This window comes from Aptenodytes patagonicus, chromosome 4 (genome assembly GCF_965638725.1).
Source record: "Aptenodytes patagonicus chromosome 4, bAptPat1.pri.cur, whole genome shotgun sequence".
Taxonomy (NCBI): Eukaryota; Metazoa; Chordata; class Aves; order Sphenisciformes; family Spheniscidae; genus Aptenodytes; species Aptenodytes patagonicus.
The window spans coordinates 84660696-84677484 of NC_134952.1; the positions used below are offsets into that span (position 1 = coordinate 84660696).

The window sequence follows — 16789 nt, forward strand, 5'->3', positions numbered from 1 at the left end:
AAGACAGTAAAATTAAATTAAATTTTAAAAAGTAACATAAAATCCCTGTTCCCGCAGCCAGCCAGCCCTCTCCAATCCTTTTTCCGGAGGCGATGTCGAGAGGCGATGCCCTGAGCGCCACGGACCTTTCCTGGCTGCCATTTCCCCATGTCCCGTGGGAGTGTCCCATTTTCCAAACGCTCCGTCGCCAGCTGCGCTGGCTGCCCCGGCTTCAACGACAGGCTGCTTTTAGTCAGACTAGTCCCTTCACCTGGGGTGGCACAAGCGAGTGGCATCACCTGCGCGGGGCACCGTTCGATCCCTCTTAACTGCGAATTTCTTTCCTCACCCTTCCCATTTATAGTAAAACAAAAAATACCAAACCAAATCAAAACCAAGAAAACCCAAACCCCCCAAACCCCGGGAATTCAGCAGCAGCAGGGCAGGTTATGTGAAGATGGGGTAAAATACAGGGTGTACCCCTGCCTGCCCGGCCCCTGCACCCTGCTCCCGCAGCATCCCCATCCCGTACCCCTCGTGGTACCCCAGCCGGACCCGAGGGAGAACCCGCGGCGCCGGCCGGGGCAAACGCTGGCGCCCGGGCTGGGCCCTTCCTGCCCCCATACCCGGGGGGGTGACGGGACGAAGCCCCGAGCTTTGCCCGAGTCCCGCGGGCGCTGGGCTGGCCCGGCCCGGCCGTCGCAGCGTCCCGCTCCCCACGGCTTGGTGCCCGAGGGGCGAGTGTTTCGTGCTCAGCGCCCGCGGGCACGCAGCCTTTCCCAGGCTGTCCGGCTTATCCCCCGGGAAAGGAAAACAAAACAACCCCCACTCGGTGCAGTCGTGGGGTTGGGGTGGTTTTTTTTCCCCCCTCCCTCTCCCGTCCTCTGGGCTAAAGATTTGTCTAAACGGTTTCTTCCAAAGACACCTCCTGGTGCAGCAGCGTCCCCCCAAACCCCAGGGCACGCCGTGGTGAAGGGCAGTTCTTACGCTTGCCAAAAATACCGTAATTCCTCCAACGCTGCTGAGCACATGGGGGTCTGACCGGGACAAAAGGGCCTTTGGGGTACCCGCCGGCCGAGGGGGGACTTTGGGGCTGTTTTCCCCATGGAGATGGGCTGGGGAGGGCGAGGAGCCCCCCGGGGCTCAGAGCAGCCCAGGCCCCGCGACCCTGGCTCCGGCACAGCCCCTCGCCCCGCGACCCATGGCCCATGGCTGCCGGCCACCGGCTGCCGGCCACCGGCTAACGACCAGGGGAGACAGGGCCGGGGTTTCAGGAGTTTATTACAGGCTGGGCTGCCGAAGGGTGGGGGTGTCCTCGGGCAGGCGGCTCCGGCTTCCTGGGGACGGCGTGTCACCTCCCGGGGCAGGCGGCAGCCGATGGCCGGGGACACCCCTGCACGGGAGGATGCTGGCGGCGTCATTATGGCGCTGTCGTCCTCCTCCTCCTCTGCGTCGGAGATCGGTGACCAGGGCGGGAACGGAGCCGCCCGTGAGTCCCCCACCCCACGCCCTCCTGCCTCGCCACCCCTCCATCGCCCACCGCCGGTGTCCCCACGACATCCCCGCGGCCTCTGGGGACAGGCGTCACCCCACGCTTTCACCCCCCACCTCGGCCTCGCCTCCTCCGGCCGTGGGGCGGCTGCTGCCGCCGCCTGGTGCCGGGCTGGCCGGGGCGGCTGGAGCGGGGTACCGAGGCAACCGAGGCAACCGAGGCAAGGCAGAGGCGTTTTAACAGCTCCAGTAGTTTATTTTCTAACGGCAACACCCTACAAAAGGAAGAGGGCAACGTAAATCAACACAGTGACAGAGCCGTGGGCGTCCGGGTGCCGAGGGCTGTATATACAGCTGCCACCGGTATTACCCGTGTGCTCGCCGCGGGGCCAGTGCAGCAGCAAGAGCCCATCGGGGTGAGGTGAGGGTGAAACCTTTGCACTTCAGCAAACGTCGCAGCGCCTGCTTTCGTTCGGTGATGTGCACGCAATCAAACGGCACCAGCGCCAGCGCTGCCCTGCCAAGGGATCTCCCCGGGCTCCTCTCAGCCTGCGAAACCCAAGGGAGCGATGCCATTCCCTCCCGCAACAGGTCTGAAGGCAACAAAACATTTGTGGGGTTTGACTCCCCCAGCCCCAGCCCACACATATTTGCCGAGCGAACGATGAACACATCGGCCGCGCTGGGGTCCTGCTCGCCGTGCTGGGCAAGGCCAGCTCCCGGCACAGCCCCACGGCGCCCCGGCTGCTGATGCCCCAATGCCCAGGGGGTTGAGAGGAGCCAGACCCAGCCCTGCAGCCTGAGACTGTTTCCCACAGCATTCTCCTGGAGAAACTGGCTGCTCGTGGCTTGGACGGGCATACTCTTCCCTGGGTGAAAAACTGGCTGGGTGGCCGGGCCCAAGGAGTTGTGGGGAATGGAGTTAAACCCAGCTGGCGGCCAGTCACAAGTGGTGTTCCCCAGGGCTCCGTATCGGGGCTGGTTCTGTTTAATATCTGTATCAATGATCTGGACGCGGGGATCGAGTGCACCCTCAGTCAGTTTGCAGACGACACCAAGCTGGGCGGGAGTGTTGATCTGCTCGAGGGTAGGATGGCTCTGCAGAGGGACCTGGACAGGCTGGATCGATGGGCCCAGGCCAACTGTATGAGGTTCAACAAGGCCAAGTGCCGGGTCCTGCACTTCGGCCACAACAACCCCATGCAGCGCTACAGGCTTGGGGAAGAGTGGCTGGAAAGCTGCCTGGCGGAAAAGGACCTGGGGGTGCTGGTCGACAGCCGGCTGAACATGAGCCGGCAGTGTGCCCAGGCGGCCAAGAAGGCCAACGGCATCCTGGCCTGTATCAGAAAGAGTGTGGCCAGCAGGAGCAGGGAAGCGATAGTGCCCCTGTACTCGGCCCTGGTGAGGCCGCACCTCGAATACTGTGTTCAGTTTTGGGCCCCTCACTCCAAGAAGGACGTTGAGGTGCTGGAGCGTGTCCAGAGAAGGGCAACGAGGCTGGTGAGGGGTTTGGAGAACAAGTCTTATGAGGAGCGGCTGAGGGAACTGGGGTTGTTTAGCCTGGACAAGAGGAGGCTGAGGGGAGACCTCATCGCTCTCTACAACTCCCTGAAAGGAGGTTGTAGCGAGGTGGGGTCGGTCTCTTCTCCCAAGGAACAAGCGATAGGACGAGAGGAAACGGCCTCAAGTTGCGGCAGGGGAGGTTTAGATTGGATGTGAGGAAAAATTTCTTTACTGAAAGAGTGGTGAAACATTGGAACAGGCTGCCCAGGGAAGTGGTGGAGTCCCCATCCCTGGAGGTATTTAAAAGACGTGTAGATGTGGTGCTTATGGACATGGTTTAGTGGTGGACTTGGCAGTGCTAGGTTAACGGTTGAACTCCATGATCTTAAAGGTCTTTTCCAACCTAAATGATAGTATGATTCTGTGAAATGCCCCAAACCCCTCTCCCGGGCGGCAGGCAGCGATGTGCCGAGGCCCAGGGCGGCTGCGGCAGGGTCGATGTTTGCAGGATTCGGTCCCCAGCTGCCGTTCCCCATCGGTGCAGGGCACTGGGAGCCGCTGGCGAGAGAAGGAGGTGGGCTGGCCGGGGCCGACGCTGCGGGGATGAGCACGGTACCCTTGTGCAACGGGATTTCTGCAACAGGCGCCTGGGGAGGGAAACGAGCAAAAAGGGGCAGGAAAATGCGACCGAGCGCCTGCCGGCCTCGCTGCCGGCCTCGCCCCAGCCCGCCTGGGCGAGCGTCTGCCCCTAATGCGTTTCCAGCACATTAAAATACCCGACACATCCGCACATCCCCTGCAATTGGGCATGCGATCCGTGCTGGGCTGCTCCAGAGCCGAAGGGGGGCAGGGAGCTCTGGTTACAAATACGAGGTGGGATCAGGCAACTCAAGCTCCCCAGATTTGCAGCTGGAAACAGCTCCTGCTTCTCCTGCACGGTTTTCTCAGCCGCCCGAGCCAACTTCCAACCAAAGCCAAACGCACAGGCGTTTGGCCGCCCCAAGCAAACAAATACGGGGCTCATCTCGGGGGGGTGTAACTCCGAAACGAATTTTCAAATCTAAACGTGAATATCTAACCTTGAATTTCATTTATTTTTTTCCCCCAGGTGAACACCCAGAGACCACATTGTTTTGAAAGACTGAAGGAGTAGCTACATCGTTAGCTGAATGTTCATCAAATACTGACGGCGCTTTCAGGTAGACTGTTTATGTCCTTTTACACATTCAGGAGCGATCACACTCAGCAAGGACGATGCTGGTTCTTCTTTAAACCATTTATCCAAAGACAGACAAACTGAGATGCTTTACTCGGTGTCTTCACAGCACCAGGAATATTTTCAGGCCAGGTTCTTTTAAGTGTGTTTTGACTGCTTTAGAAAAGTAAATGTTGTTGGATAGTTTACAAGCAATATCTATTTTTGTGGAAACTAACGTGTTAGTGAGGAAATATGCACATAAGGCAGAGTGATTGCATTTTATTGTTTAATATGAAAGGGAAATTTCTTCCAGTAGCATAGACTGTTCCAATTACATGCTGATTTTGCTAATTACTTATTTTCACCTGCATATGCCATGCCTTTCAGGCATTAAAAAAAGAGAGAGTGCCACATCGGCCGGCAAGACCCGTTTACCAAGACACTACTGTCTCTGCTTCCAGAGTACTACGGAACGTAAAGGTGTTGGTACTTCATATACGTAGCAGAGGGGAATAAACACGTGGTAATCCCAGCGTAGTCACAGACTGCAGGGGTTGTGTCCGACGATGCCCTGACCCACGGCGCTCCAGGACATCTTGCTGCGCTCAAGATAGGAACGGCTTTACTGTAGAGAGGGAGACGTACTAATCTGTATTGCGCAGCAATCCTCTCTAAATCGGCGGGAACCAGTTAGTCGGTCACCAGCGTGGTTCTCTCATCCATCATTTCGGCAAGCCGACTTGCCCCAGAACGAGAGATTTTCTGTACTCTTTCACCATGAAGCTCAAACGTGTTGCCGTGTGGCAGGAGCGCTCCTGATGGCTTCTCTCCGGAGGTCACAGAACCGGTACAAAGGAGAAAGCAGCAGGCAGCACATCCTTTATCCCGCTCCTGTCCTCTTCTGCCGTCCAGCTTTGTCAATGCCCCGTGCAGTTTCCCACCCGCTCTGAACTCCTGTTTCCAGGAAAGGGCAGGCGCATCTCCCCTCGTACCCTCAGCGGGTAATCAGCCTGCGATGCTCCATCTTCAGGGCAAACACCAGCTCCTCGTTCCCCTGTTCTGCCCCACGTGCACGCAAGCGACCGCGTGCACTCTGGGGAGAGATTAAACAGGGATTTGGAGGGATGGCAGTGGTGGGCTGGCCTGCTTTGTGAATGTCTTGGAGAGGAAGGAATATTTGTTATATTCCAAGGCACGCCCTGTACACCATCTTCTGCACCCAACTCGCTGCGTGGGGCAGTACGAGGGGATGAAGGCGTGTAGATGCTCTTCGGAGCGCGGCAGAAGCCTGAGGCGTAGAGGAGGAGGAAAGAGGCTGCGAGTCCCGCTAGTCTGGTGGCAGGCTGTCCCCCCCGGGGCCCCAGTCTGTCTCTAACCCCTGCCTCCGCTGTCCGTTGCTTCCTGGAAATCTAGCTAGATCCCAGCTAGATCTAGCTGGGATCTAGCCTCTAATCAGAAGGAAGTGTCGAAGTGCAGAGAGGGAGTGAGGTGGCAGGAGAACCAGTCTTCACCCTCATTCAGCCTCATTCTGTATTCAGGCTCCTGAAAGGACCGGTCTTCATGGCTTTGTATCCTTCTGGGTCTCCCCAAATCAGGAACAGCCACTGCAGCCGTGTCAGACTCACATTCAGGAGGAAACTTTCAAGCGCTGAGTTGGAGGAAAGTTGCAGGAAGAGATCAGGAGATAGATGTAGCTGTACACAATTTTTTGCAACATCTAAAAAGCAAAGGCTGAGGCTCCTGTAAAGATGCTTTTGGCCTTCGTGCATGCTTTTTCCTTCAGGTGAGGGAAAGCTTCCCATCTGCATTTGGCTGCAGAGAGCCGCCTATGTGTTTCTCGTAAGGGAGTTTACTTTGAATGACTTTGCCTTTAGCCCCTCTCCACTAACGACTCATTCCCCGTGCTAAGCGCATCGGGACACTTCGGAAACATCTGAGCGATTCCAGCCCACTGGAAATGGCATGGGAGGTTAAGAAAGCCACTTAGGACTTTCAAAACGCATTTACTTAGGCTCAGAAAGCACTCCCCAGTGTGAAACCGATTTCCGATGCTGCTGTCAGTGATTTAGGGCAGTACCTCTTTCCCAAGTCACGGGAACCTGGGAGCATGTTAAACGTAACTGGTTGCCAGAGAAAGGCACGTTGAAAGCCATTGCTTTTCCTCAGAAGCGTAAACCTCCTCAGCTGGCACCGAAATAACTCGAGCCGCCTGCGCCGACGTTGAGTCTGAGGAGTACACGATGTGAAACCACTGGGGAAAGAGAATTCGGACCTGCATTTTCCGATTTGTTAATCCTAACTAACCAAAATTTTGTAATGGGTTGTGAATACACAACACACGGGGGGAGAAGGCTGCCAGGGAACAGACGGCTGTCCTACGCGTCCCTTGCTCGTAGATTCTTTCTTTAAGTGTCCATTATTGACTACAGCAAGAAAGAAGATCCTGGGCCGCGTGGTCAGTCTGTGCCAGTGTGCCTGTCCCCGTGCACTAGGTTTCCTAGGAAGTAAAAGGAGGGCAACTTGGAGCTGCTACTTCAGGTTTTTAAATTATTTTCTTTAATGCTGTTATTAAAATGTGTTTGAGTTCCTACGTGAAGAGCCTTGTCTCATAGAGCAGCTCTGGCATGGGAGGTGGCGTGCTCTCCGGCCTCTTGCAGCAGTGTAGCGATGGCTTGGGACAAATCGAGCATGGGAAGGTCCGTGTATTACTTGCCTTAGGTTCTGTAGAGATGGTTTAAGTAATTTGGGATTGGTACTAGAACGTAAGAGATCCTCTTGCACCCTTTTGAGGGTGGTCATAGTGTAGAAGTCTTGGTATTTGGGTCCAGGACCTGCGTACCATGAAAAACATAATAATTTATTCAAATGTGCTATTATAGTTTTGATTTCACAAATACCCATGCAATCTTAATGTTAAATGCAAAGCAGTCATCCTGAAAGGAGGGAAAGGAGTAGCTGTGACTCTTCCCTACGGAGTAAATCACCGTTCTTTTACATGTCTGTACATTTGGATCGATCACCTGTCAGATTTCAAAGGGGTTTTGCACTTTCCTTACAATGTGGAACAAGGGTAAAAGTAACAGGCTAAAATATATATATATATATATATATACACAAAATAGATATAAAATTCTTTTGAAACTGTGGTCAGCGCCAAGTGCTGCAGGCATCCCTGGCGTGTGGGTTTTGGCTTGACTCCAAAGGAAGCAGTCCTTGCAAGATCCTGAGAAGCATCCCCCAGGGAGGAGGTAATCCACGTGTCTCTCAGTGAAACGCACGGCATCTGTGTGGGCTGAAAAAAAATAGGGCAAAAAAAAAAAAAATTATGCAAATCCCCCCCTCCCCTTCTTTTTCGTAAGATTTTATCTAGTGTTACAAATTCCTGTAGCTAAAAGGAAAGCACTGTCTCTCAGGGCAGCCTAGAAATCGTCTTCGTCTTTGCAAAAGAAAAGAACACGCTCCATAAATAGGGACGGGGATTCCTCTTCCGCGTCAGCACAGTCACCTGGTCCTAAAACTAAATCATTCCAACAAAGACCTAATGCTCAGGGCCTGAAAACAGAAGAAATACGTAAGAGCAGATACTTCTGTGGGTTGGCAGATGGTGGTTTACTTGTCTGAATAATAAAATGGGATTTTGCCGATTGATCCTTCTACAGCGTCGTCTTCCTGCACGGGCTCTTCCACGTACCTCCACAGCAGCTCTCTGTCCATGCTCCGGGCAGCCCTAAGAGGACACTTCACCCAGAAGCTGACACTTAACACGCTGTTGCTAAATAACCCAGCAGGGCGTGCTGGTTCCAGCTCTGCCGTTGGCTCTCCCTTACCTTCACGGCTTCCGAACCGAGATACTTTCATACGAAATTCGAAAGAGAGACTTTTTTTTCCGCTTTTCACCGCAATTAATAAGGTCCCATCCACGTGACACCTGCCACGTGAGAGATCTTGCCTCGGGCACAATCTTCCTTTGAGAGAATTAGGAAAAAACCCATGTGAATAATACATGAAAGCGTGAAGCCCCGGGAAGGAACCAGACCTGTTTTGCACTGTGTTAATACCAATTTGCCTAAGCCTGAACTTCCTTTGTGCATTTTAAAAACTTGAAAAGGAAAAGGACGACTTCTGTTTTGAATATAGATGGTTGGCACCTTCCTAAGGTACTGGTTGTAGCTGCTGGAATCCCTGCCTCGATTACAATTCAAGTGATGACAGGCTCAAACGGTCCTTTCAAAGATACCTCTCTCCAATACTTTTGAAGAGTTAACAACTGAATTTTGTCACATGAAAACCTACCTGCTGGCCTCGCAGAATTTTTTAAGCGGTATTTTAACAAGCTCTCATCCGGCGACACGTTGAAGGTGCAGTTTCCCGTTAAAATAGGAACCTCCCAGGTATCGTCGTTCTGTGAGCCACCCCACGGGTGGAGAAGCGGTGCGGTTTACAACCCTTGTTACTGCCCATTGCACGCCCGTCGCCCGGACAGCTTGCACATTGAACTCGGATTAATAGAGCTTTTCAGCACTCTCAAGTGGTGCTTAAATGGATCTTAGAATTTTTTGAAGACTCTCGCTTATGAAATGCTAGTATTAGTGCTCTCTACAAGAATTTGAACTCAGCTAGACACTTCAGATTTACTTGCCCAGCTTAAAACTGTCAAGAACGTACTCGGAGAATGTAATTCTTGGCAGAATGTAGTAAAACGGAGGTGAAGCCAAACTGAGTGATGCAGACTTCTGCTGTCAGTGCAGCGTGTTGGAAATTTGGCCTCCTAGTATTAATTTTCTGTTTTGCCTTTTCTTTTTTTTTAAACATCATCTAGCGTTTTTCATGACATCGTTTAGCATTAAAACCAGTAATTACAGACCAAATACCAAAACGCTACTGGCAAACTCCGGTGCAAAGCGCCACGCCAGAAGCTGATGCCCCACCGTACGCATCTGTAGCGGAGGCAATGGCTGTTGCCACGCCAAAGCCGTGCTGCTCTTGCGGGGCGTGTGAATGCTCCGTACGTCTGCGGCACTGCCAGGCGCAGCAGGCGGCCCTCCCGTCTCCGGGCGGTACCGGCGGTGGCTTACCCCTGGCAATCTTCTCTCCTCGGTCAGAGCGCAGTGCATCCTGCGGGACTGCCGTGGAGGTACCCCCGCGACCTAGGTCGCTCCTTGCTGTGTACGTACGTGCTGGGTCATCAACACCGGCGTCTGTTTCCTGCCTCCTTCACACTTGCTATGTGCGTATAGGCAGGAATTCCATCTCCCTCTCAGCCTCTCTTCTGCTGGGTTAAAAACCCCCAAAAGTTTCTCTAGACTCGGTTAAAACCCCAAAGTTTCTCTAGACTCCACCTCCGAGACCAAGAGCTCCCTGTTTTTCTTACCAGATGGGCTTTTCTCTAGAAGTTCCCGTCCGGATCCGCTCTTCTTGAAAACCAGGACCGCGTAAAAATCGTCGTCAGCTTTTTGGACCACCACCAGCACGGCCTCCCTCAGGCAGCGAAGCTGGAGCGTGGGGCACTGTGGCGCAAGCTGGCTCTCCCTCCTTACGCGTCAGCGTGACTCGGTGGGTCGGTGCGCCTGCCCACAAGTACACGTGCCCGTCACACACCCCCATTTGCCCCCGCGTCACGCCAGTCGCAGGCAAGTTGTGGCTTTAGGTAAATACCAGCTACAGATGCGAGCCTGTACTTGTCAAGCGAGAAACACAGCAATTGTATCGAAGGATGCATTTTACAGCGGATGGTCTCAAAACTTATTGAAGACAGATGGGCCAGGAGGCCAGAACTCTTTTTAAAACATGCACCTGTACCAAAATAACATGGGTGAGGTGGGTGTTTTTTTTGTTTTTAGCGTCTGGTGCAGACCCGAAATCCTCTCATCGGCTCAGAAAACATTTCTAGGTAAAGGAGAGGAGGAGCTGCCTCCTGTTCGACTGGCACGGAATCCCTTAGATACCCCTTCCGAAAAAGCAAAGCCCAAAACGTGGCATGTTCTCGACAGAAGGGCTGGAGCCGCGGCCTGGACGCTCCCACGTGGACCGGGAAGGCTTTGGATCACTGGAAACGCACTCCTTCCTTTCCCCCAATTTCTCTGCCACCCGCAATGGTGAAAGCGGGACCTCTGCTTTTTAAAAATCAGGTTAAATATTTAATTCACACGAACTGTCTTCCAAGATGGTAAAGGTCACGCCTGGGATGTAAAGGGCCCTTCATTTTGCAAAACGCAAAACTTAAAAAAGAAAAAACCAGACCCTCCCACGTGAATCAAACCAGAGAAAGACTTGTTACGTTAAAGATTTTATTGCTACGTGCTCCCCAATACAACAAACAGTATCAGTAGTGTACACTTTATAGAAAGAGAAATTAGCTTGGTAGAAAAGAAATCAAAAAGGTACAAGGATTATCTACACCCGCATCGTATATATGTAAAAGATACAGACAGAGAGAAAAGAGAATTTGACTTTTGGGGAATTTTAAAGAAACAAACACACCCTTATTTGTCTGTCTGAGGCTCAGGCATTGTCCGTACAATCTGTTTAATGCTAATTTCTCGGACCTTCAAAAGCCTTGCAGAAAGGTAGCAGCAATCCTTTAGAGGTGTCAACACTTCCGTGGGTTAGGTGACACACATCACGACGCAAGATGCACCCTGTATAGTGTGACCCCATACTTCCCCGAACAGAATTAACCTACCTGCATTCTCATTTACTTAAAAAGTCTTCTGACAACAATTTTCATCCTTATTTCTTCCTAGTGATTCCGCATAATCACTACAGATGTTTCTAGAATTTCATCTTTGGGGTCTTAATCTACTTTACAGCGTCTTAGAGGTACATATTCACTGTTCTTTTAAATGGGTCGATCGTGAGGGCTTTTTACGGGGAAGCAAAAATTGCACGTGAAGCTTTAATAACCTATTTAGGGATTAAAGATGCCTGTAATAAAAAACTGTCATAAGATTCTTTTTTTTTTAAAGAGTAAGATCAACAATTTCTCTACAGTAGTTTAGTTAGCTTAAATTTCTGTTCTATCCGTATGACATAGCATGTACAGGTATCTAATTACATCTCTCTATTTTATCTTGGCAAAAAGAATAGTCAACTGCCCTTAGTGTAAATATTTAGTACATAAAATACTATCAAGAAATCGACTTTCAATAAATATCTTTAGTTCTCAATCCTATATACAAGTACTTTACAGCAACACACAGGAGAGAGCGCGATCGGTGGACTGTGAACAAGATGGTTATTGACATAAATTACTAGTACATTATTGCAGTCAGATGCATTGTGGTTGTGGAGATTTTGAGGTGAACCACGCTGAAAAATAAATATCTCTCTCGCCTTTAAATCAATGCTTCCAGTAGGGAAAAAAAAAAAAAAAAAAATCTATTTTAAGTCTTGCCACAGCTATTTCTTGTTTGCGCCTATTCCACCTCTGTGATGCTTTTTCAGCTTCAGAAATAACAAACAGATCATCTGGAAAACAGAACTCATTTTCGACTCGTGAACATTACAGTACTTACAGTATATACACGGTTTCCTACACCGGTCTGACCTCTTCGGCAAAAGGAGACTTAAGGGACGGCACTGCTGCTCCCACTCTGAGGCAATGCCTGCTCAGCGTCGGGCAGCGTTCGTTTCACAGGCACGTAAAATCGTTTTTCCAACCTGTGACGGGAATTACACTGAAGTTTCTAAACCTACTTTTAATGGGCGGGTGGGTATAAGTAGACCCCTACCTTTAGGTTTACCCTTTTTTTTCCCCCTATTTCAAAAGAAAGCATCACGTTGTTGATACTCAAAAAAAACCCCTTTCCTAGTGTCAGTAGGTGTAGCTCATATGAAAATGGAACTCCTCCTTTTATGATAATGCTGCTCTAAAAATCAACTCTCGGAACGTAAATAAGGCAGTACTCAATGGCAGGCACCTAGCAATTCTCCAGAATGCAACATAGGTAAACAGTTGTCTGACGGCACAAAACTCTCAAAAATAATACTGATTTTCTGCAATATACAGTATTTACACAACAGCTGCAAATTTGCTCATACAATATCTGTTTATATAGATAAATTAGCAAAACAAGTCTTATGGATTCAGTTGTTCCATTGCAAAAGTATTTTGTGTAGTGTAAACGTTTGGTACCTCTTGCAGTGGGGCATTTTCTACATGTGAGTGTTTAAAACCAAAAACAACGAGGTGAGTGCTGAGGTCGGGGCCACTTTTCTGTACTAGAGCTTGACTGATGCCCTCAGCAACTTCTGCTCACTGTTAGGAATACTCTTTGGTGCTTTCCTCCAACGCGTTCAAGCTAGCCAGATAACGCGGTATGGGAGGAGGACGGGAGCAACTAGAAAGTGAACCAGCACTTCTCGTTCTTTGTATTTACAAGGAAAATGAGTTGATGACCTGCAGCGTCCCGCTTGTGGAAAGCGGCATGCACCACGGTGTCCAGACGTAAGGAAATTAAACCCAAAGCGCCAAACGAAGCCTCTTCCCATGGCTATCCTCCACAAGGCATTCACGTTCATCTTCCCACAGCGGAGGACCTCGAAGGCCATCTCTTCTCAACGTGCTTCTCGCTCTTCCTTGAGGTTCTCGATGGAGAAGGAGCACCCGCTGTGGTGTTATTAGCTGTCACCACGGGAACAGCTGCTGCCAACGCAAGGGCATTACGAGGACTGAGGCTGCTGCTGTTGGCAGGTGACGGGTGTAGCAAAGCAAACAGCCTGGAAGTCTTCCTTGCCTGAGGAGCTCTCCATTGCGGAAATTCAGCCCCTTTGGGCTTGGCGCTGGACGGGGAGACGTGCGTATCTGCGTCCTCTTCCGCAAAAGGAAGCCTGCCCGGAGGGCTTCTCCCAGGCAGGAACTGTGCGTAGTGGGGCGCTACCGGTGTCGGCATCACCAGAGCCCTGGGCAGATCGCTCTGATCGAACACCGCTTCCTCTTCAGTTTCAGCAGCTTCGGTAAGGAACGGCGGTGGGAGGGTGCTGCTGCGCTTGCTGCAGGACTCACAGCACAGCTTGTTGTAGCCGGGGATGGAACAGTAACGTGCAAGCACTTCCATTTGACAGAAGATAGACTTGTCTCCCATACAGGGCTCATCTGCAAAACAAAGGTCATGTGGACTGTAAACCTAGTGAAGAGCACTGAAACGCCCGGGCAGCATTTAGACGGGCACTGATAAAGTTCTGCCTATGCTTCAGAAACGATGGGCTACTCTGAATAGGCAACCTGAGATGCTCCAGCCCCTGACAGAACTCACCGCCACCCTAAAAAATAACCCTAGCTGGGAACCAGAGAAATCGGCGGTCACTTTGAAAATGCCAGCTTCCGCGCACGCCACAAGCAGGGAGTTGTGGAAAGGCATGTTTTATTTGCGGAGGGCCACAGACAACAATTTCCAGTGCTAACCCGCTAGAGCTCCCACATACCGGGCCAGATGTAGTTCTACCCACCCCAAATCACCTTCATTTCTAGCCTGAGGACATTATCTATCAACAGCATTAAAAACAATGAAATCTTCCCTTAAAGAAATTAAATCCCAAGCAGTATCTCTCAATGCCTTTTATATGATGTCTTAAAATAAAATGTTATAGTTGGTAGAGTTTTGGTTGGATAAAGTCTGAGTTTTTCCGTGACCTAACCGTAACTGGAGAGCTGATGGAAAGCTTTTAACAGATAGGTCAGACGTAAGATGCCTTGAAGTTAAGTGTGTGGCATTTCTTTCAGTCAGGGAAAAGATCTTAACGAGGTCCAAGATCTATTAGAGATCCCCAAAACGTCAATGTTTCTTTGAGCATTCCCTGGATGTTCGTTCCACAAATAGAGACGCAGTGGTCACGTTGGTCAAAACTGGTGGAGAGGAAAGCAGTAACGCAAGAAGTCAGAAGAAAAATAAGGCTTTGATATTGAGCTAAGAGCGCATCAGTACTCGGGCTCCTTCAGACTGTCACATGAGCTCAAGGGCAAAGTCCTAAGTTTTACTGTGACCAGGACTGGGACAAACGCTGGGAGCTGGTAACGCTCATGAGCAGGTGGCACTGTGGAGAATTTCTGTTCTTACTCTTGCAGTCTGTTGTACTGACTGTATCAAGCTACGAGCTCCCTGGGTAGTTTGGTAGTCTGTATGGGAACGCGAGCTGGAATTAAAGCTTCACTCTCATTTCACAGAAAAAGTCCAACTCTCAGTTAGTATCTGAGCAGAGCTGCGTCAAGGCACGGAAGAAGGCGGGAGGTTGGCTCCGGGCATCTGAAATGAGCCACACTATTTGCAGATTTTAAAATGAGGAGATTTAATACTTCCTTATTATTCTCCTCCCTGTGTCTCATCCTACCGCTCATTTATACCGTTACTTATCTGTGTAGTTTGGACTATCATGTGCCTTGGCAGCACGAACACCCGAGAGAGTAACGCAGGAAGGCACCTCGGCAGGTCACCTCGTCCAGCCTTGCAGCAGGGTCAACGCTATTCAGAAGAGCATCTTGCTATTTTAAAGTCAACGCATCTGTGGGCAGAGAGGGGTAACTACCTTCCCCCAGACGTCTACAGGGGCCCTCAAAACAGACCGTGCTTTTCAGCGTCGTGTTCCAGCCGAACCCGTCTCTCTCCCACGGAGGGCTCAGCCCAGCGACTGGGACTCTTGAGACACGCGGGGCATCTGCGTCTCCCCTCAGCCTCCTGAACGGGGTGCTGAGGCCCTGGCAGCACTCCAGAATCAGACCAGGAACCTCCAAACGTGTAACACGTCACAGGACGTAAAACCAGCAACGGGGACAAAAGAGCAGCTCGGCGCATCCCGTAACTATTCAAACACTTCGGGGAGAGACCAGCAAAAAGTTTCCATTAGCAGAATTTTCCTAAGGTATCATGGCTGGCTTGAAATGGTATTGATGGATTTTACTTAAAAGAGAAGTATGCAAAATTAGAACCTGAAAAGCCAAAAGTTAACCCCAGCTATTGAGAAGATCTGTTCTGCGTCTAGTCCTCCATTCACAGTTAGCAATTACGGAGCCAACATTTTAAGGAGCAACAGATGGCATGTAACACCACTTATTAAGCTCTGAAGTTAAATTTGCTTTCTCTACTGTGATATTTTTTCACAGATGCTGCCTCACCACATGTCAACATGTACGTTAGGCAAGCAAGTTTTCCTATTTTAAAATATTAACTGTAGCCCAACCTCTCGATCAGTGTGAATGGGCTTAATTCCACTGAACTCAGCAAAATTACACACACGTACATCAGTGGGGTTGTGGGACGTTGTTTATAAATAGCAAATTATATGACTGCGGCATGTAATATAAAAGTTTTCCTTGCTCCTAATCCCGATGCGCTTCCCTGGATAGCTGCTTGTTGGTTCTTGACAAACCTAGCATTAAATCTGCAGCTTTGCACGGGAATACACGTACTCCATGAAGGCACTATAAGACTATTTTCAGCAGGAATTTAGCATGGGAAATTCAAGGGCTATATTTATAATTCATCTAAACTAGAGAAGCTAATATTGTCACACAAATCTTTGCATCATACGTAGAACAATCTTTATGCGTCCGTGTAAATGAAAGCACCTGATCCGGAAAATTATGGCAGTCATCTTGTTAACACACTCCGATTTATGTCAGTATATAAGTCAAAGCAAATAGTATCGCCTAAAGCGACAAACCAAAAAGGAAAGTACCAAACAATTATTTTTGCCTTTCCATAGTGACAATGCATCTTATTTGGTCCTTTTCTCTCATGATTAATTTTTGTGATACCGGTTTGTGCTGGTTTAGATTTCGTGACTCAGGTCACAGGGCAAGGATTTGGTTTTGTACTCATCTACTTTCAGTAGCTTCCGTAAGTACAATCTTGGAGCTGTATACTCACATAATCCCTTTTTAAAATTTTTTTTAGGTTAATTGGGCACAACCTAGTCAACCATTTCCTATTCAGTATGTAAGCGCTTGTATCCTTCCGCCGATGTTCACGGTAAAAATTCTCCTTCTCGCAATTTGTTACTTGCCTCATGGTAACGAAGAGTAGAAGACACAAGAAAGCCTATCGGCTCCCTAGGGAGACTTTAGAAGATGAAGCTACTAGAATATAATTTAAATCAACTAAAAAATTTTCACGTTAGATTTTAGAACTGACACAGCTCTTACAGAAGGCACCACAGTCACTCTAAGCACATCGCTTGCTGACAGCATCCCACCGAGAAATCTCGCTGAAAGTCGGTGTTTAGGGACTGCAATGTAAAACACCCCGTCCTTCCTTCTTCAGTCTGCATCTTGTGTTGCAAAGCAGGGACAGCTCATATAAAGACTTTTCAGGGGTCTGTTCTATACCGGTTCTTAGGTGGAGCTCATCTATTTGTCCAAGTACCACAAAATCCATTCTTCTAATCCGGCGCAGCCGCAGAAACATGCCTGCTGCTCAGATTATTGCTATGGACCTGCAGGATAAAATCCTGCCTCCTGTTTCCTTCTAACCACAGAGACCTACAAAGTTTAAGTGAAACACCTACGGGAGGTGTCCTCATTTTCCCACACTACGAGACTCGGCTCCACCGAGGCATACGGTGGAAGAGCCGGTGGCTCTTCTCCCGCGTGCAGACATATGTTTTTTTCAGGAAATGGAAGAGAAA

The 16789-nt window shown here is 50.0% G+C and overlaps 1 protein-coding gene across 1 annotated transcript in view; it reads right to left on the reverse strand.

Moving 5' to 3' along the window:
- Window positions 1–10450: 10450 nt before the first annotated feature.
- The window catches only part of ADAMTS3 (ADAM metallopeptidase with thrombospondin type 1 motif 3), a 127611-nt gene continuing 121272 nt past the window's right edge, over window positions 10451–16789 (reverse strand). Inside the window, exon 22 of the mRNA XM_076337703.1 lies at window positions 10451–13265. Coding sequence (XP_076193818.1) covers window positions 12688–13265 — 578 coding nt within the window. The 3' untranslated portion in view covers window positions 10451–12687. The remainder of the gene's footprint in view (window positions 13266–16789) is intronic.